The following is a 21016-nucleotide window of genomic DNA, read 5'->3' on the forward strand; positions in this document are numbered from 1 at the left end:
AAACTAATTTTTGCATTGCAGGGATTACCCTTGGGATATAAAGTGAGGAGTATAATCCATTTATTTGTGGGTGGTGCGTTTGGGTAGAGAAAAAGTTCGATGAATTGACTACTTGGCTTGTTAGGGTTTCCACGGTGTACCGAGCTAATCATGCTTCTCGAAAGTAACTCGGGGGTAGCTTACGTTGTGACTTGACCTCATTTCACCATTAATTCACTTCACAGCTTTTTAAGCTCATCATGCCCAGTTATAGTGCCCCAACATACTCACAAAGTTGAGAGAGAGAGAGAGAGAGAGAGAACATCGCAGCATGCAATCCGCTTCGGCAAAGCATCTCCGGATCACTAAGGAGCATTTATCTGAATTATTCAACGTCCACATCAGGATAAAACTCAAGAAAGTGAAAGCATTTCAGTTGTTTTTTTTTTTTGTCAGAAAAGCATTTCAGTTTTAGTGCACTATTTTACTGCTTGCAATGTCACTCATCTCACGTTTTAGATGACTAGAGTCCCAAAAAGAATGTTAAAGCATGGCACATGTCTTCTAAAAGGCAATTTATATGCTCTTTATATTATATGTAGTCTCCATCTATCTATAAGTTTGAAATTTTGGATTTAACTTTTGGATTTAACTTTTTACAATAAAGAAGGGATTTGTCTTTTACTTGCATGAATCTTGCCGATTTTTTGGTCAAAACCTAACGCATAGATACCTTTGCATTTTATAATTCTTGCCTCCAAAGCTTCTTGTCTCTTTTTGAAAATTCTTATTCTCTCTGTCCTCTTCTTGCAGATTTCACCAAATTGATTCTCCTTAAATCCCCATTGTAGATCACTTTATGTTCTTCATCTGCAAAAGAGTTCCTTTTTGTTAAGCACGAGTCAACACAGGACCATGATGATTTGGTCAAAGGAAGAGTTGATCTTCTTTGTGAGGAGCTACTGCGATGTCCTCTTTGCTGCCCTGGTTTCAGTTGGGTTCATGTTTTATTTCTCAGCAAAAGCCAAGAGGATATCTGGTGAGAGAGACCAAATTCCTGGTAGAGTGGGAATACCATTCGTAGGAGAGACCTTCTCTTTTCTCTCAGCCACCAACAGCACTAAGGGTTGCTATGAGTTTGTGAGACTCAGGAGACTGAGGTCAGTGATTCTTCTTCTTCGCATTTTGTTCGATTTTTCTTTTGTATATCATCTGTATTGTCATGTATTTTTTTGCCACTAACTTCTTCGTATATTGTCGTAATCATCCAATTTAGATCATGTTGATCTTTTTGGTTCATACTTGGTCCGGTATGTATATCGATCTCAAATTCAACTAAGACGGATCTTCTGATGAAATCATACCTAATACTGTCAAAACTTGCATACTAGTTTAACTCTGACGTTGTAGACACGATCCTTCAATGTGAATATGGAGGTTTCTTAATCTTTAAAATTCACATCAGCCATGTTATGAAGAAAAGCAATGGGAAACAAGGAAAACCGACATTAATTTCGAATCATATGAAGTGGGAATAATACTAGCCAATGATTTGATGCCTCCGGGCTTACCGATGCCATATTTACTATCCCTTTGTTTGTGAAAGTGTAGGTACGGGAAATGGTTTAAGACAAGGATATTCGGGAAGATCCACGTGTTTATTCCAAGCACGGAGGGTGCGAAAAAGGTGTTTGTGAACGACTTTGCGCATTTCAACAAGGGGTTTGTGAAGTCCATGGCTGATGCAGTCGGAGAGAAGAGCTTGCTTTGTGTGCCACATGAGAGCCACAAAAGGATAAGGCGTCTTCTGTCCGATCCTTTCTCCATGCCTTCTTTGTCTAAGTTCGTCCCCAAGTTCGACAAGATGCTGTGCCAGAGATTGAAGAAGCTAGAAGAACATGGCAAAAGCTTTGTGGTGCTGGAATTCAACATGAAGGTGGTCTGCACGACAACATAAATCTCATATATTCCACAAACTATATAATCGTTTCAATCTACCAAAGAGTCCTTATATCATAAACTGATAGAAAGACCAATGCGTCAAGCGAGTGACAAGATTCATTAGTCAAAAGGTTCACAACGTATCGTCGTAAATGGTTCTTGCCAATTTTGACAAACAGATTGCGTTTGATGCGATGTGCGAAATGCTGATGAGCGTGACAGAGGAGTCGATGCTGCAACAGATAGAGAGGGACTGCACGGACGTGTCCAACGCCATGTTGTCCTTCCCTGTCATGATACCGGGCACTCGATACTACAAAGGAATTAAGGTAACACATGTTTTTTGAGTCCTTCATGCATAGTAAGACTAGGAGGAAGAGCTAGGGCTGAGTCATGAAAGCAATATATGGCGCTGTGGAAGATGGTAGATGGACCCAACTGAACAGCAGAGAGCCACACCTCTGAGAATAGACTCTGTCTAGGAAATGAATTAAATTCTAGAATTTGAAACTTCTTCGTGACCTTAGAGGTTGAGAGGGAAGTCATGTGCATCCTTTTTCTTTCTGGCCAAAAGAACATCAGTACTACTTTCATTACATTATATCATTCATTAGCATCCTTAAGGAAGAAAACATTTCAAAAGAAAAAAAAAAAAAAAAAAAGAGAAGAAGAAGAGGAGGAGGGAAGTCCAGTTGACTCAAGTCACACTTTCTGAACTACATTGACCAATGCCTTTGTGGGGGGGGGGGCCGAGTTACTAAGACTGGACTGGTCGATGACCTATTCCAATTCAATCGGCTGACATTAGTATGTCAACGGGCAATTTTTTCCTTCGAAATATATAAAAAAATCGCAAAAAAAGAAGAAAGAAATTCAAAAGAGAGTTAGAAAAGTACTGCGTTAAGTTGACTCATCAAGATACTTAATCAGACTAAACCTCGTGTATATCACTGAATTCGTTTGTTTTCACGATCTCGTCCAGCTTGTCTTCCTGGTAAGAATATTTGCTCCTACTTTGGCATTTCTGAATGATTTTGTTGAAAACAATTTAAAAAAAATTTCAATCCAGTTATAGTAGCCTGCCATTCGAAACCCAAAATTGCATTTACAATTCCAATTAAGATACAAAAGTAAAAGAGACAAATAGGATATGGTGAAATGGTTGATGCAGGCAAGAAATAGGCTGATGGGAACATTCAGAGGAATGATAGAGGGGAGAAGGGGAAGAGGGAAGGGAGCTCCCGAGGACTTCCTGCAGTCGATGCTGGACAGAGATGCATTGCCTCCTGAAGAGAAGCTGGATGACTCGGAGATCATGGACAATCTGTTGACCCTGATCATTGCCGGGCAAACCACCACCGCAGCTGCCATTATGTGGAGCGTCAAGTTCCTGGATAAGAACCCAGTCGCTCAGGATAGGCTCAGGGTGAGTTTTGAACGGAATCGAATATATGCTAATTTGCAAATCCTTTTCGAACCGAAAGCCGAACCAAACTGAAGAGATTAGACAGCCAAATGAACCAAATACTTAAGTTGGATCCGGATGAGACACCGCAGATATAAGTGAATGCCTTCTATGTGGTCCTCCAAAGAAATACTTGCTATGTCACTTATAAGTTTCACTTTTTAACTTTTGAGAGAGAGAAAGAGAGAGAGAGAGAGACTGGTATAAACTAGCTGAACACTAAACTGATATGAAGATGAATTTCAGGAAGAGCAGTTGGCTATTCTGAGGAAGAAACCACAAGGGGCTGCTCTCACTCTTGAAGATCTCAACAGCATGTCATATGGCTTAAAGGTAAGAATCTCCCTATCACATGCATGTGCGCAGATTTTGTCCTCCTGTGTCCACGAACGAAGCGGCGTATGTGATCAGAGCAATGCTGACATTTTAATGAAATTCCAGGTCGTTAAAGAGACGCTTAGAATGTCAAATGTGCTCCTGTGGTACCCTCGGGTGGCACTCAAAGACTGTACTATTGAAGGCAAGTCAGACGTCTCTTTCGTGGAGAAGCTTTTACTTGAAAACTATGCACTAAATCATCTGTGAACATGCAGGTCACAACATCAAGAAAGGATGGCATGTAAACGTCGATGTGACTTGCATTCACTATGATCCCAGCATATACAAGGATCCCATTCAATTTAACCCGTCGAGATTTGATGTAAAGATGCCATCTTCAACGCCTCTCGTATCTCTCTCTTGTAATTTCCTTGATCAGTATAACGGATGAGCAGTTCAAAGCTCTGAACATAGTTTTACGTGCTACAATTTCAGGAAATGCAAAAGCCATACGGTTTCATACCTTTTGGATCAGGACCCAGAACATGCTTGGGAATGAACATGGCAAAAGTCACCATGTTGGCCTTCTTGCACCGGCTGACAAGCGGATACAGGTACGTTTATCTGCAGCTCTGCTAAACAATGGATCCTTCCAAAATTTCGTTGTGTAAACTCGTTCTAAAAGATTCAGCCCATCACATATCAATAAACAATGGGGTCCACCCAATAAAAGAAAATGTTTCCGCGCACATCCTTCAGTATGATCGGTTCTGTCTACCGTAACAATCATTCATAGAAGAGATTTTGACAATATTATATGACCCCTTAAATTAGCCAAAAGAACAAAAGAAAATATTTATGAATATTAGAAGAATCATCATCCTCATTGCAAGAAATTTGATTTGCTCTCCTTACAGATGGACAGTTGATGACCCAGATACCAGCTTAGAAAAGAAGGCACATATTCCAAGGCTGAGGAGTGGCTGCCCCATAACCTTGAAGGCAATATGATAGAGAAGGAGAAGAAAGATGGCTTAGAGAATCCTTGTGATGATGTGGAACAACAAGTGCCTACCATGTTGTATCAGCAGATAGAATAAGCTGAAGCTCCAGATTTGAAAAGAAATAAAACAATTTGGTGATATTTGTAGGTAACAATCAGTGAAAACTTATTCCCACGACGAGGGCTTTTATGTCAATCAAAAGATCTAATTTCAGTTCAGAGAACAAATCATAATCAGGTACCCTTAGCCTTTTTCTGCTGGCGCTGCTGAGGAACATCAGCTCACTAGAAGTAAGAACAAAACTGTGCTTGCTTGTTGTGTCAAAAGAGAAAAGTCTACGAACTATGCTGAAGCGAAAGGAAGTGACAGGAGATCAGTCCCGCTGAAAGTGTCTCCTCCATTTTGACAATTTCAAAGGGAGACGAACTTCAGGAAAGCAGGAAAACAAAGATGCTAGAGTAATTTCCATTTTCAATCAAAATGGAAGAAATTCACCAGCCTTCAGATATGCATGATTAATATAAAGTAGCAGTCAGCATCCTCAAAAAACTCTCAATCTTGATAAAGTGGGATATAATTCATTATTCAGCCACAAAAAAATTTGCCAATCAATTTATTGTTAAAATCATAGTACTCAGATGTAGGGAAGTACAAACTTGTAATTAACATCTTAGTACACAGAGTGATACGGTGAACCTCACTTCAGGGATATCAATTTGTATTCTTGGACTGTGCTTTTAATTGCTTGTTCAACGGGTAGCCTCTCCATGCTCGATGCACCATAAAACCCATGAACTCCCTCAGTGTTCTTCAGTATGAATTCTGCCTCTTTTGGACCAGATATAGGACCTGAAGATTCACACCAAAATTCATTCACTTTTTAGCGATGTCCAGAACTATTGGATGATCAGGGGCAGTAGAACGACTAATATGACTACTCACCCAAGGTGTAGATGAGAAAATAAACTATTTGAGGCAAAATAAGCAAAGTACACAGAGTGTTCCAAGACCGAAGCAAGAACAAGTAATAGCATTTGATGTTTTAAATCAATGACAAAGTAAAAATGAGCTACAAAAGAACTCAAGCAAAACGAGTGAAAGAACCAGAAAACTCAAAAGGAAGAAACAAAGATAATGCAGGAAGAATTAAGAACACCTAGAAAAGAGAACTGACGAACAGCACACATCTCTCCAATCATGCTGAATGAAAATTACTCTGAGGTGCCTGGAATGATTTGGATAATGGTTCAACCATAAGAAGTTGGGCAGTAGCAGAGTAAAGACAATGCCAGTCATAAGAGAGATGCAATCAGAGGTGATGAAGGAACACAGCACAGAAAAGAAGTAAGAGATGCTTTCACGATATACCTCCATGGCATAAGACGATAGCATGGGAATTGATCCTATGTGCGGCATTTGCAATAGCTTGTACACGAACTACACTTTCCTCCAATGTGAAAGCACTCTTTGCACCTATTGAACCAGCAGTTGTGAGGCCCATATGAGCCACTATAATATCAGCTCCAGCTTTTGCCATTTCTGCAGCTTCATCTTCGTCAAAAGCATAAGGAGTTGTTAATAGACCCATTTTGTGAGCTTTTGCTATCATCTCAACTTCCAAGCTACAAAGAGCAAAGAGAGAAGCTGCTCATTAAGCCATAAGGGATCGAGTTGGAGTAATAAGAGATGTTATCTGGGAAAACCTACCCATATCCCATTCCTGTTTCTTCCAGATTCTGTCTGAAATTGCCATCAAAAAGCCCCACTGTGGGAAAATTTTGCACCCCAAAAAATCCAATGGACTCCACTTGCCTTAGGAAGTTATCCATTCGACGGAAAGGGTCGGTTCCACATACTCCAGCAAGAACAGGTACTGCCTTCACAACCTACGTAAATATATACTCCATATATGATGGGAACTATTTCAAGAAAGTAATTAAAAAACTAAATTTAAGGGCGAAGCATCCATTAATTCATTCAAGCATATTATCTGGAAGAAAAGTAAATATAACCATGGAGGAACATGCTTTTCCAATATCAACAGATGTAAAAGGGGATAAATTAGATATTTTCAGATAGCACAGGCATGGATAGATATCAATTATGCAAAATTTTGAAAATTCTCCAAGCACGGCTGTCATATCTAGCACCGTCCTAGGTTGTGGCTTCACAAGGAAACTCGTGAGCATGTGAAGGTTTTTTCCTAACCAATCCACCTTGACAAACTTCACTCATCCATCTCAATTTTTCCAAATATCCCTGTAACTGAAAGAAAATACCCATTGTGAGATGCAAAGTGTCCATCTTTACCACTTTGCCTTTATTTATATCCGCATCCCCCCTTTCCTGCTCAGTGGCTTAGACGAGATATAAGACAAGTTGTGAATAGAGGAACAACAACAACCACCAAGGTTATCCCACTAAATGTGGTCGACTTGGTAGATCCTCTTACGCTGTTCAACTCCACTTCACATTGAGTCTATAGAAAGATCCACATACTAGAGAATCACATTTTCATCATAATCTCTTCTCACATTTTTTGAAGATCTTCCCATTCCTTTTGATGTGCGTCTCAATGAGAGAGTCACATATTCTCACCATAACATCCAATGGCTATTGTTATTTGTTACACATACAGACCACCTCAAACAGTTTCTCTCATCTTGTTCTCCATTGCAAATCCACCAATTAGACACACTCATCTTGCACCATATCTTTTCCATGAGTGGCCATACACAATGTAAAATTTTCATCTTCCCAGCTCATTTTATACGTATATTGGTGCTTAACCATCCAACCTCATGCGCAATGCATCCTCATCCCATTTGCCATCTTACAGAAGGCATTCTATGATCGCACAAGACGATAGATGCGCTTATCTACTTCATTTTGTTTTCCAGTGAGATCTTCATCATTTTCTCCATTCTTTTGCAAGATAGGGTGAAGAAATGGAATTATCCACTCTTTGGTAATAGAAGAGACATTTGGCGATAAGCTTGTGCTTGTTCGGAGAGATAATCATAAATGATTAAAGTGTCGTTTATGAAACAAAAAATATTCCGCGAGAGCTGCTCCTGTATAAGGAGCAAGGTATTGTAACGTAGCTATGAAATCCGCTGTTTCGGCTACCACAATAGTGAATTCTCTAATAGCCATATAAACACATATTACATTTTGACCTTGTTGATTGAGAATCGTATCCACGGCCACTGCTGTTTAACCGGTCTGTCTATCCCCAATAACTAATTCTTGCACATTTGTCTCCTATCCTTTTCTGTTTAGCGATGTGCATACAAGAAAGGTTACAGTAAAAGAATACAACGATTCCATATCTTAATTGCATTCTCCAATTAACTTTGTTTTTTCCTTTGAAGATGTCTTCGGGGTTAGTGCAGTTTTAGAAGGCAATAATAGAAAAGTGAAAAACTTACATGTTACTTGTTAGAAGTAGTAAAAGGGTAAAGTGGTCCTTAGGACCTTTAGGTCTATTTTTTGGTATATGTCTTGGACACTAGTTGTAAATACATGACAAGCTTTTCCCTTTCTCTCTCTATTTCTCATGGTATCAGAGCCCCGACCCTAGCCGCTGCCGCCGGAACAACCCGTCGCTGGCGCCGTCGCCGGAACAACCCGTTGCTGGCAACCCCAGCTCGCAAGGGGCTCCAGCCGCACGACCCAGCTCGCGCGGGGCTCCAGCTCGCGCGACCCAGCTCGCGCGGGGCTCCAGCTCGCGCGAGGCTCCAGCTCGCGCGATTCAGATCGTGCGAGTCACGCGAGCCTGGTGATTGGAGGTTTCCTCGCCATTGATGTGAACTGAAGGTCTCCTTGGCTCCGTGAACTGAAAGTCTCTCCCCCTCTGTTCCTCCTTTGTTCCTTTGTTCCTCTGGAATTGCTTTATGCAAGAAATTTGTGAAACTAGCCAGTAGTTTCAGCATGTGTTATTGTCCCTGGATGGAATGACAAGCAAATGAAAATTCTTCAAGATGGATTTCAAGCTGGTAGGAAGGTGTTCTTAGCCTTTTCATAGTTGCCTGCAGTGGTTTTGTTGCTAGACTATGCTGTCGTTGTTGCCTTGCTTGCTTTTGTCGCTCTTCAATACTGGCCAGGTTAGATTGCTTGGTTGTTAGACCTTAGATTATGGATGTTTGATCAATCGGGTTATGGTTTATCGATTGGTGGAGTTGTGGAGGAAGGCTGGTAACGTTGACGAGGCTTGGGAACCAGTATATGGTTTGTTGAAGTGCTGAATTGGTTTGCCAGTATACGGCCTGCTAGGATATTGAAGGATGGGGGATTCTGAGAGGAATAATCCTATGATGACTGAGGTGATGTCCTCTTCGTCTAATCGAATTACTGATAAGAAGCTTGTGGGTAGTTCTAACTTCCATCAATGGAAGAAAATTGTGAAGCTTACTTTGACAAGCAGGAATCAGATTAGACACATAACTGAGCCGAAACCCGAAGATGATGCAAATTGGGATATTGTTGATGCATGCATCCTTGGTCAGATGTTAAATGCTATGGAAAATAATATAGTTGATCTAGTAACTCATATTGACACAGTCAAAGAAATGTGAGAGTATTTGAATGTATTATATTCTGGCCAAAATAACCTGTCACGAGTTTATGAGTTATCGCAGGAGTTTTACTAATCTGAAAGGAAGGGACATCCTATGACGCAATACTTTGCTGAGTTTAAGAGAATGTATGAGGAGTTGAATGCTATTCTTTCCATTTCAGCCAATATTCAGCAAATGCAACTTCAAAGAGAACAATTGGCTGTAATGGTGTATCTAGCAGGTATTGGTCCTGAATATAAAACTGTTAGGTCTCAGATTCTTGGAGGAGAGGCTGTCGCATCACTCACGGATACGTTTGCTCGGGTACTTCGGGTATCTCGTGAGTCTCCTCAGGATATTACACCTATGGCAGATAGTTCAGCTCTTGTGTTCCAATCTCGATCGGGTAGCGGTAGCAGGAGTGATGGAGGAAATCGTGGAGGATATAGTGGACGTGGTGGCCGAGGAGGAGGCTAAGGTGAAGGACCAGGGAGAGGCCAAGGCCAACAGCATGTGTCTACTAACAACTCAGGGGCCATACGGACGTGTCATTACTGTGGGAAAGCTGGCCATATTCAAAAATTTTGTTACAAGTTACATGGAAGATTAGTGCAGCAACAACAGTTTGCATATACTGCTTCTGGTACTGATTCTTCTCCACAGTCTTCTGAAGGCAAGGTAGTTGTTATGTCTGATGAGGAGTTTGCACGGTACACCCAGTCTCAGATTTCACAGCCTGCTTCTTCCACTGCTACTTTGGTACAGACAGGTAATGCGACTACATGCCTTTCAGCTACTTCTTGTCCTTGGATCATTGATTCAGAGGCTTCTGACTACATGTCAGGTCTTTCAGGTATATTTTCCTCTCTTACTTCATCTTCATCCAAGGTAACCATAGCCAATGGATCATCTACACATGTTAAGGGCGTTGGCACAATTTATCCAACTCCTTCCTTGCCATTGTCCTCAGTGCTTTATCTTCCTCAATTTCCGTTTAACCTCATGTCTGTCAGTAAATTAACCAAAAACTTTCAGTGTTCAGTAACATTCTACCCTGATTCTTGTATTTTTCAGGATCTGGCTACGAAGAGGACGATTGGTAGAGGACATGAGGCAGGGGGGTTGTATGTACTTGAAGACGCTCCTCCCATTGCATGTCCTAGTGTTGCATCCTTACATCAGATCCATTGTCGACTTGGTCATCCTTCTCTACATAGCCTTCAGAAGTTAGATTCTAGTTTTAGATCCCTTTCTAGTTTAGAGTGTGAGTCATGCCAACTGGGCAAATTACATCGTATTAGTTACCCGCCACGAGTTATTAAACTAGCGTCCCCTTTTTTGTTAGTTCATTCAGATATTTGGGGTCCTTGTCATGTGACTTCTAATCTGGGTTTCAGATATTTTGTTACTTCTGTTGATGACTATTCCAGGGTAACATGGTTATATCTAATGAAAAATCGTTCAGAATTGTTTTCTATATTTCGTGCATTTGTATATGAAATTCATACTCAGTTTGGTGTGCAGGTTAAAGTTTTGCGTTCTGATAACGCTAAAGAGTACTTTTCTGCACCTTTTTCTGACTTTATGACTCAACATGGTATGATCCATGAATCTTCCTGTCCTGATACACCACAATAGAATGGTGTTGCTGAAAGAAAGAACAGACACTTATTGGATGTTACTAGATCCATGTTGTTTGAAATGAAGGTTCCCAAAACCTTTTGGTGTGATGCTGTTCTAACTGCATGCTATCTCATCAATCGCATGCCCTCTTCTGTTTTGCGAGGTGGTATTCCTTTTTCTACTTTGTTTCCAAATGTGTCACTGTTTGTCTTACCACCCCGTATTTTTGGTTGTCTGTTTTATTCGTGATCATCGACCTGGAGTATCAAAACTTGATCCCAAGGCTATCAAGTGTATGTTTTTGGGTTATTCTCGTACTCAAAAGGGATATCGTTGTTATTCTCCATTACTAAGAAAATACTTTATAACTGCTGATGTTTCATTCTTCGAATCCACGCCTTATCATGATGTTCCAATTTCTGTTTCTGAGTTTGATGAAGACTTCTATGTGACTACCCTTCGGTCACCTGCTCCAACTACTGGTACACAGGAACCACCTCCTCTCCAGGTTTATACTCGACGTCCTCGAGTAGCTACTATTTCCCCCCTTGCTCATGACACTACTACGTCATCTTCAGCTCCAGATCCGCCATTAGTTGACCCTCCTCTTGTATCTGATCTTGATCTTCCTATTGCTCATCGCAAAGGTACACGTACTTGTACTCAACACTCTATTGCAAACTTCGTCTCATATTCTTCTGTCTCTCCTTCTTTTCGATCCTTTCTATCTACTGTGGACCAATATCCTATCCCCAAATCTGTATCTGAAGCATTACAAAATTCTGGCTGGAGGACAGCAATGGAAGAAGAACCAATGGCTCTCCAGTTTAATCAGACTTGGGACTTGGTACCTCTTCCTTCAGCCAAAACTGCTATTGATTATCGTTGGATATTTGCTGTGAAAGTCAATCCCGATGGTTCTCTGGCTCGTTTAAAAGCACGACTTGTTGCAAAAGGGTATGCTCAGGTTTATGGAGTTGACTATCTAGACACTTTTTCTTCTGTTGCCAAACTTACTTCTGTTCGTATTTTGATATCCCTTGCTGCCACATATAACTGGCCTTTATTTCAGCTTGATGTTAAGAATGCCTTCTTGCATGGTACTCTTCATGAGGAAGTTTATATGGAGCAACCTCCGGGGTTTGTTGCTCAGGGGGAGTCTGGGGTTATGGTTTGCAAATTAAGAAAGTCTTTATATGGTTTGAAGCAATCCCCACGAGCATGGTTTGGAAGATTTTCTAATGCTGTACTTTCTTTTGGACTGTCTAGATGTGGAAATGATCATTCTTTCTTTTATAAACAGTCACGGGGAGGCAAACTGTTCTTGATTGTGTATGTTGATGATATTATCATCACGGGAGATGATTTGACTGGTATAGCTGAACTAAAGATTTATCTTCAGCAACAGTTTCAGACTAAGGATTTAGGAAAATTGAAGTATTTCCTAGGAATTGAAGTTGCTCAGTCACATAAAGGTATTGTTCTATCACAAAGAAAATATGTGCTGGATTTGCTTAATGAGACAGGTATGTTGGGATCAAAACCTCTTGATTCACCCATGGAACAAGGGGTCAAACTAGCTGCTGAGGGAGGAGAAACTCTTGATAACCCGGAGAGATATAGGAGACTAGTAGGAAAACTGAATTATCTCACAGTCACTCGACCAGATATTGCCTTTCCAGTTAGTGTGGTAAGCCAGTTTCTATCTTCTCCTCGTACATCTCATTGGAATGCAGTTACTCGAATATTGAGATACTTGAAAAAGACTCCAGGAAAAGGAATTATTTACCAAAATCATGGTCATAGCAAAGTCGAAGGATTCTCTGATGCTGATTGGGCAGGGTCTCCAGATGATAGAAGATCAACTACTGGCTATTGTACCTTGGTTGGAGGAAATCTAGTATCATAGAAGAGTAAGAAACAAAATGTTGTTGCACGCTCGAGTGCCGAGTCAGAAAATAGAGTCATGGCACAAGTGACATGTGAATTAGCGTGGATTCAACAGTTATTGACTGAGATAGGCTTCAAAGCTTCAGTACCCATGACTCTGTGGTGTGACAATAAAGCTGCAGTGCATATAGCTTCCAACCCTGTGTTTCATGAGAGAACAAAACACATTGAGGTTGATTGTCACTTTATTCGGGAAAAGTTGCAGAGTGGAATGATCATTCCCAATCATATTCGAACCGGTGAACAACTTGCAGACATTTTTACTAAACCTTTGGGTAATGGGAGGATAGAATATATTTGTAACAAGCTGGGCATGATTAATATCTATGCTCCAGCTTGAGGGGGAGTGTTAGAAGTAGTAAAAGGGTAAAGTGGTCCTTAGGACCTTTAGGTCTATTTTTTGGTATATGTATTGGACACTAGTTGTGAATACATGACAAGCTTTTCCCTCTCTCTCTCTCTATTTCTCATTACTAAAGTATGCTCATTCAAAATTTGAGAATCCAAATAATCTATTAGATTAATGGCAGTGGAAAGAAGACTTACAGGCAGCACTTCATTAGCCATATCTAGCACGATCGCATTGGCATCAGCATAAGGCAACAACCCTGCCAAAGAACCTCTTCCTGCCATGCGAAACCGTCCAGAGTTGTACAAAACTATTAAATCAACACCGCCTGCTTCTTCGAATTTCGCGGAGATGCCTGTCCCTGCACCAGCCCCTATTATTGGAATCCCTATTTTTATTTGATCTTGTAGCTGTTGCAATATAGCTCGTGTTCTTTTCAAAGTTTCTGCAATCAATTGCTTATAGTATCAGTGCCATTGAACAACATAGAACCTACTCAAACAGTTAGAGATCACATTTTAAGATTAGGAATACATGCCGTTCTTAGTCTTGTAGGAAAAGCAGAAAAAAAAATGAGCGATGCTTAGTAATATATAGTTGCCTTGCAGCCGCAATAAATAAACTATTACAACAGAAACAAAAGACCAAAAAGGATGTGGATAACTATGGTACTAATTGTTGGCCAAATAACATATAGAATCACCATATTTTACATGCCTACATGACTATTCAGAAAAAATGTGAAACTCCGCCTCAACTGCTCCATCTTTTCAAATGAACGTGAAGTATTCATAAATAAGCTATAGCAACCACCCGCAATTGATAACTGGAACACTACACTATGGCTGTCACAAACCTCAAGCATGCATTCTTTCTGTTGTATGCCATATTTTTTCAAGATGTGCTGTTGACTTGAACTTACTGAACATCTGAAACAATTTGCAGTGTCAAACCGGTTTACAATCCCTGTCAAACTTCTTTACACTCCTTGAAGTTGTTAGTGTTGTTTGCAAAAGTTAATTCGTCTGTAGCTGCACATCCTTATGTATGCATGGAGCAAAAGGTAAATGCACCTGACAAGTTTTGCACTTCTCGTCTGTCACTATTCAATGGATTTACCAGTAAGCATAAGATTAATACACCCAAAAAAAAACTTCCAGCGACACATTAAGATTAATCTAATCACCCTCCTTATCTGACAAAACAGTAAAGTGATCAAATAATCACCTGGATGTGCATCTGGGAAATCACTTGGAGAGTAAATAGTGGCCTTGAAGCTTGAATAACCCATCGTCGGTACTGCTCCCACATTGGAATCTTCAATAGATACGGCTACAGAAATTTGAGGACTGAATTCTTTCCCATTCTTCTTATTAATCTCCAAAAAGGAGTCAACAATTGCATTTGCAAACTCCACATCATTGATATGGTAAGGATACACTTTGATCTGTGTTAAATAACAATGGGTTACTATAAAGTCAATTCGATCATAGATACACTGTGTCTTTGGAGTAGGAGAGCAACACAACTGCATCAAATTTTAATTGATGATATCTGGTAAGCAACCAAATACCTTTCTGTCATTGTTTGTGTTAATAAGTTTCTGTAGTTCGTTTACAAGAGCAGCAGTAGCATCAGGGTCATGAAATGGCTTTCCTGGTGCATCCAAACCAGAAACACCCTTCTCCGGAAGACAAACGCAGACTTTTGATGCTGACTTGTTCAATTTGTTCGCTATGAAGTCAGCGAATTTCTTGTTCTCCTCAACTGTAGTTCGCATAAGTGAAACCTGCCAAATTTCATTCTTTTATGAGATCTTGCACTCTACTCCGATAATATGTACAGACACCTGATCTTGTCTGTTGTGATTTATATGGACAGAAAGATCCATCTCCCTCATAAAATAATCACATAACACTCTGCTGAAAAATCAAGTACAAACTAAGGCATCAGAAAAAGAAGAAAAAAAACGATGAGCAGAACGACATGATGCCAGATACTAATGAAAGGGAAAAAAGATTCGAGTCTCATCACCTGTTTATTATGTTCAAGGATCTTTCTTTGCTGAAAAATAGAAGGTATGGTATCTCTAGCTCCAAAATTCACCATGTCTAGGGCACCCACACTGAGGACTAGAGGAACCTTCTTTTCTATAATAGCATCAAAACGAGAACTGTCACAAGCCATAACACCTCCGACAATATGATCAGCAACCTCAGTTGTCGTGATGTCCAAAACACCCTGAATAACACAAAAGTGGAGCTAAAAATATGATCTAGTCCATACAAACATACTCATTGGAACCAATAGTCTTTTCTCCCCTTAGGAAAACTAAACACAGGATATGATAACTAGTTAAATTAACAACATTCAAAGACTCAATGCAGGAAATTTGCAATCAGAACGTACTTGTATGAATCCTTCTCTAACCAAAGACTCCATGGCCCTGCCTCCAACGCCTGTGGCATGGAAAACCAAAGTCTCATAACCATTCTTACTTAATCTCTCTACCACAGCACTCACGCACGGAGTCGTAACCCCGAACATAGTAATACCCACAGTTGACTTGGCATCCGCCTTATTTTCCTCACTGCACCTATCAATCCTCCCGATCACCATTCCAGCAAAAGCAGCCGCAGCATTGGAAAACACCACCCTCCTACTCACACTATTAATCCCACACACATCCACCACAGAAGGAAATAGCACCAAATCTGTCGATCCAATGTAAGGCTCCGTTTGTCCACTAGCCACGGTCGACACGATTACCTTGGGCAAACCCAGCGGAAGAGCTCTAAATGCGGATGCTATGAGAGAGGTGCCTCCGCTTCCTCCGAGTCCGATAGCTCCAGCTAGAATCTGATCCTCGCTAGCTCTTTTCAGGTAAATCTCCAGCGCTTTGCACATTAACGAGACCGCCTCGCCTCTGTCGTCCGGAAGTCCATGCGGCTGTTGGCCATTGAATTCGAAGTACTGAGAGAGCAGTTCCTTTCGAGAGGTAAACACTAGGCCTTCCACACTTCGAATCTCACCCTGACCGGCCGATACATCGACGACAGCAACTTCCACCTGTCGTTCCACACGATCGCAACAGTCAAAAAGCCAGAATCGAACTCAAGGAAGGCTATTCACAACGGAATGCAAAAGCATTTCGCCGGATCAAGCCACATTCATCCGACGCGAAAAAAGCTCGATCTCGGTCCACTAATCAATGGCGAACGCCGTTTGTCGTTTGAGTTCACGCAGGGGGGAAGCCGCGGATCAAACGGACGGGACGGGGAAAAAGCGAACGTACCGCAGAGCGAGGGCCGGCGGCGAAGGCGGCGAGGTGCGATTCGACGGAGCCGGCGAGGAAGCGGAGCTCGTCGAGCTTCGTGTCGGCCGTTCCGATGCAGAGGACTCGCCGAGCTGGCTGCGGAGCCGCCATTTCCTTCTCGGTGTGCCTCGTAGCGGCGGAGCTGGCAATCGGCGAGGGTGCGAGCGAGCGAGCTGGAGTTTGATCGGCGTGCGAGGTGGGATGCGAAGGTGAAGAAGAAAGCGGTTCGCCGGCGATGGGGCTGGCGGGGTTGACTGTGCTGCCAGAAGCGAGAGGTTGAAGGAATGGCGAAGCAATTCGAGAGCTTGGAACTGGGATGTACGACGAGGAGAATGAAATAGCGGTAAAATATAAAGGGATAATACCGCGAAAAATCAAACTGATAATAATTTTATTTTAAATTAATTTTTTGATTATTAAAAATTTAAATTAGTATATTTGTGATAAATTTATCCTCAGTTTATTTTCGTTAAATTTTACTGTCAAATTGCTTTGTTAAATGATACGCCGCAATTGACGGATGTACCAATTTTATGTTTTACCCTTTATTTGCAGTTTATGATTTTTTGTGATATTAATTTAATTTAATAAAAATTAACGGAGGGTAAATTTGTCACAAATGTATCAGTTCGAGATTTTTGGTGATTAAAAAATTAGTTTTGGGTAAATTTGTCACAAGTGTACCTGTTCGGGGTTTTTGTTGATCAAAAAATTAGTTTGGGGTAAAATTATCGTATGTGTACTAGTTTGAAATTTTTCGTGGTATTAACCTATATAAATAGGACGATCGATCTTTTACACTTTATTATGCTTGTGTTTTAGTTCTGTCGCCAAAAGATGGTAGGTGACTTTTAATTACGACTCGGGCTATTTATTTTTTTAAGATTTATTATTCGTTTTTACATCTTTTCTTAAATAACAAATCTACCGTGTTCAAGTCAAACAATAAATATTAAGGTCGAATTTGGATACTATTCTTGATTTAAGATTATTTTTTACCTTTTCATTAATCTCTCTTTGGTTTTCTTTTTTTTTTTCTCGTTTTTCTCCCGTTTGGGATAAAATTAGTATCCTTCTTTTTCAAAAGTACACGTGAAAAGTGAAAAGTGAAAAGAATCATCTATTAGTTTTAATGAATGCATTCAGTTTACTTTAATATGTAAGATTACACTATACTCCATGTATTTTAGCTACTCGACTTTCGTTTCAATCGGTGAATATAATATTCCAACTTTCATTTATTTTTTCGTGCCATCACCGCACGATTTTTTTAAAGATATTTTCAAAAAATTTAAAAATTGACAAAGTTATCTACACTAAAAATTTTAAACATCCATTATAATCTTGCAAATTTAAAAGAAAATGTTCCATAAAACATTATATGAAATATTATCTTTGCCTTGAATACATAGAATAATTAACTGTTGACAAGAAAATTGTGACAGTTGTAATTGCTTTACAAGACAATACATACAAATATTTTTTGTCAATTCTAAATGTATCAAAATTTCTAAAGAAAGAGAAGGGAAAAAAGGTAAGAAATAATTTAAATCTGGACCTGCGGAGATAATATGGTCAATTTAAGGCGATAGGAGGTGTGAGAAATCAAAAAATGGTGAAAAAAGCACGAACCTTAATTATATAAATATATAGTTTCTTTTTTGTTTTCAAAAGTAAAAGAATTATATTCTCTATGACAATACCATTTAGATAACTATCTAAGATTGTTTTTCAATATAAAAAAAAATTGCAGTTCTACTTTATATATAATTTTAAATTGATAGAGGAAATCACTACGGATCTTTTCGATTTAAGAACTCACTTAAGCAAAGGGAAAATATATTTTCTTAATTTCCCGCCAAAATTTCAAATATCATTTTTATGAAGATATTACATGTGAATACGCATGTCAACGTTTGTATATTATGAAAGTCTCATGTTTTTCGAGTTAAGATCAAAATTAAAGTGCATCCGTTGCAAGATTTTAATTCAGTAAAGAGTAAATAATAAAAGTCTATCCAGACATGTCATAAATTTCCTCTTTTTTAGTTCTTTTGAAATTCTAAATAGTTATAGTAGTACTTAAGTTCAGAGTACATTTTTAATGTTATGTCTCTGATACTTTTGTCAGTTCTAACTAATTGATAATTATTTTAGTTATACAACCTATGAATGTAGAATAATATCAATAAGAAGGTAAATGGAGTTAAAAAGCTACTCTAAATCTAATTTATGTTATTTTCATTCCAAAATGAAAACAAGGGCGCTTGGAAAACTAAAAGAATAGCCTCTCTCCTGTAACTTAATGAAACATAAAGCACTTTTTATTACTTTTATTCGTTAGATATTTGAGTAATTATAGAATACCGTCATGGCGTGAAAAATAATCGTACACAAACAGCTTTATACGCTGTTGATTTGAGAGAGTGAGTAGTTATAATTCTCGAATCAAAGGCGAATAAAATTGTAAAATTTTCTTTACACAGGCGGTACGTGATCTAATGTATCTGAATGTTTATTGAACACGCATTCGAGAGGGAATTGAAAGAACCGCTCTTGCTTTTTGTCCTTGGAAAAAGGATGGTACATATAATTGCTTGGTGAATGAGCAGATTCATCACTCGAGCTCTCCCAGGCGAGTAGAAACCTAAATCGGACACAATTGGCCACAAAACAAGACACGACACGACCGGGTCGATCATATGTGACTAACTCAAATTGGCTGGTTCGATAGATGTAATTGAGATTGGACGTGAAGTACGAATTCCATCTCATATGCGCTGCTAACTCGAATCGATCTTTATATTTATCCGACTTAGGAGCGGGACCATAGCTGCTGCAACCATGATGAACCCCTGATTCTTTACTTCATTATTTTACAATCTATTCCTTTTTAAAATAAGATTTGGGGATCATCTGAAACTTAATTTTAATGGATTCCAATTGTACGATCACAAAGAAGAAGGGCGCATGTTGCTAAGAATAATGTGGCTAATTGACTCAAATCTCACATCTACCAAATCATAGATCTTGACAGATTGCCTAACGCAGATGGGATGTCACATGATGGAGCAGGGCGGATCGGGCTCTTCCCATCCCGGCATGTAGACGATCGCCATTTGCCGGCAGGCCGGGCAATCGCAGGGCATGTAGCAGTGGCCCGCCTTCGCCTCGGGCTTCTTCTCCTCAGGCTTCTTCTCCTCGGGCTTCTTCTTTTCCGGCTTCTTCTTCTCGTCTTGCTTGGGCGGCGGAGGAGGAGGCCCGATGCTCACGACCTCGGCGTATTTGCCGGCTTTTCTAGCCTGGAGTATGACGTCGTAAGGGTCCACGTCGCCCGTCACCGTCAGCGTTCCCTTGGAAGAGTCCACTTCGATCTTATCAACCCCTGCGTTCACAAATTACCATCCGGTTTAACCATCGATGATCATCCTTGCGCATGCTCTCGTCATCTAATGATGTGGAGACGGGACGCGAAAATTAACAGGAAAAACGAGCATTTTCTCGACTCTAACATACGTTCAAATTCCATTGGAAGAGAAACTGTTCTCAAATTGAATAGGCAGAAAGAAGAAATTGGTGGCAAGGAGGTGCATGAGATGGGGAGCTTGTAACTTGCCTTCTAGTGAAGAGACTGCTTTGAGGAGCTTCTTCTTGCATTTCTCGCATGTTATACTAACCTTCAAGACCGTCTTCTTCACCATGATTAAGGAACTGATAGGCGTTTTTCTCTCTGTCTCTCTCTCGATTTGATTACAACCTTAGAGCTCTCGAACTTGGCATCAGTTGGGGACGGGCTTTAAGGAGAGAATCTGAGGACCGGCATTAGGGTTTGAGCCTCTAAATTCAGAGTGGTTCAACTCCTTTGTCATTTAGTCATAGAATGCAATCTTTTTATAATCATCTTTTGGCAAATCTTATGTCAACGAAAGCCCCCCTCCAACAAAGCCTTGACATCTTCCCCAATGTTGTGAAGCTGGATCTATGTGTTTGGGTCGATTTTGAGCCTGGTGAACCACCATACGAACTCACCAGTCACCACCTGTTGATTTGGAGTTAAGTCCTAAGGATTGGTACTGCTCCATATAAATAGTCCGGAAAGACCCGCGTCCGATCATTAATCATCTCTGCATCGACCGCTCATTGGTCATAACCATGATTCGCCGACGATCGATGATAGCGGACCGCATGCGATTTCAAGTGCTAAATAGGGCGGAAAGAATTCCTTAAACAGAGTCAGTGTCGAACCATATCGCAAAGTTTTTAAACCTCACAAAAAAGATATGGAAGTTGCACCAACCCTAGCAAATCGGGAAGGAATGTCAACAGTTTCAGAAAAGAGGGAATTGACATGTTCTTTGTCTCTCTCTCTCTCTCTCTTTTCATTTAAGTGTAAAAGCACACCTAAATTAGTTATCATCATGGCTGTTACATATAAGTTTGAAAGCCCAAGAGAAGAGTCTGATTGGCTCATTGGAATCAACCATCACCCACTCTTGTGATAATCAATGGTCA

General features: G+C 40.1%; 2 protein-coding genes and 2 pseudogenes across 2 annotated transcripts; 2 read left to right on the plus strand and 2 right to left on the minus strand.

Annotated features, from left to right (window-relative positions):
- Positions 1 to 289: 289 nt before the first annotated feature.
- On the plus strand, positions 290 to 4947 carry LOC115686044 (abscisic acid 8'-hydroxylase 3-like; annotated as a pseudogene).
- Positions 4948 to 5265: 318 nt separating this feature from the next.
- On the minus strand, positions 5266 to 16831 carry LOC115685190 (toMV susceptible protein tm-1(GCR26)). The gene is made up of 9 exons (XM_030610219.2): positions 16484 to 16831; positions 15598 to 16257; positions 15223 to 15429; positions 14762 to 14977; positions 14416 to 14635; positions 13386 to 13633; positions 6415 to 6593; positions 6076 to 6329; positions 5266 to 5556 (listed from the first exon to the last, which is right to left on the minus strand). The coding sequence occupies exons 1-9, from the start codon at positions 16613 to 16615 to the stop codon at positions 5405 to 5407; spliced, it is 2268 nt and encodes a 755-aa protein (XP_030466079.2). The 5' UTR covers positions 16616 to 16831; the 3' UTR covers positions 5266 to 5404.
- LOC115685201 (uncharacterized) lies at positions 8985 to 10588 on the plus strand (annotated as a pseudogene).
- A 2585-nt stretch (positions 16832 to 19416) lies between the features above and the next one.
- On the minus strand, positions 19417 to 20630 carry LOC130138746 (heavy metal-associated isoprenylated plant protein 2-like). The gene is made up of 2 exons (XM_056313746.1): positions 20121 to 20630; positions 19417 to 19889 (listed from the first exon to the last, which is right to left on the minus strand). The coding sequence occupies exons 1-2, from the start codon at positions 20203 to 20205 to the stop codon at positions 19564 to 19566; spliced, it is 411 nt and encodes a 136-aa protein (XP_056169721.1). The 5' UTR covers positions 20206 to 20630; the 3' UTR covers positions 19417 to 19563.
- Between the last annotated feature and the right edge of the window lie 386 nt (positions 20631 to 21016).

The sequence above is a fragment of the Syzygium oleosum genome, unplaced genomic scaffold, assembly GCF_021117445.2.
Source record: "Syzygium oleosum isolate NSW1041296 unplaced genomic scaffold, Sole_v2.1 Sole_v2.08, whole genome shotgun sequence".
NCBI classification, from domain to species: Eukaryota; Viridiplantae; Streptophyta; class Magnoliopsida; order Myrtales; family Myrtaceae; genus Syzygium; species Syzygium oleosum.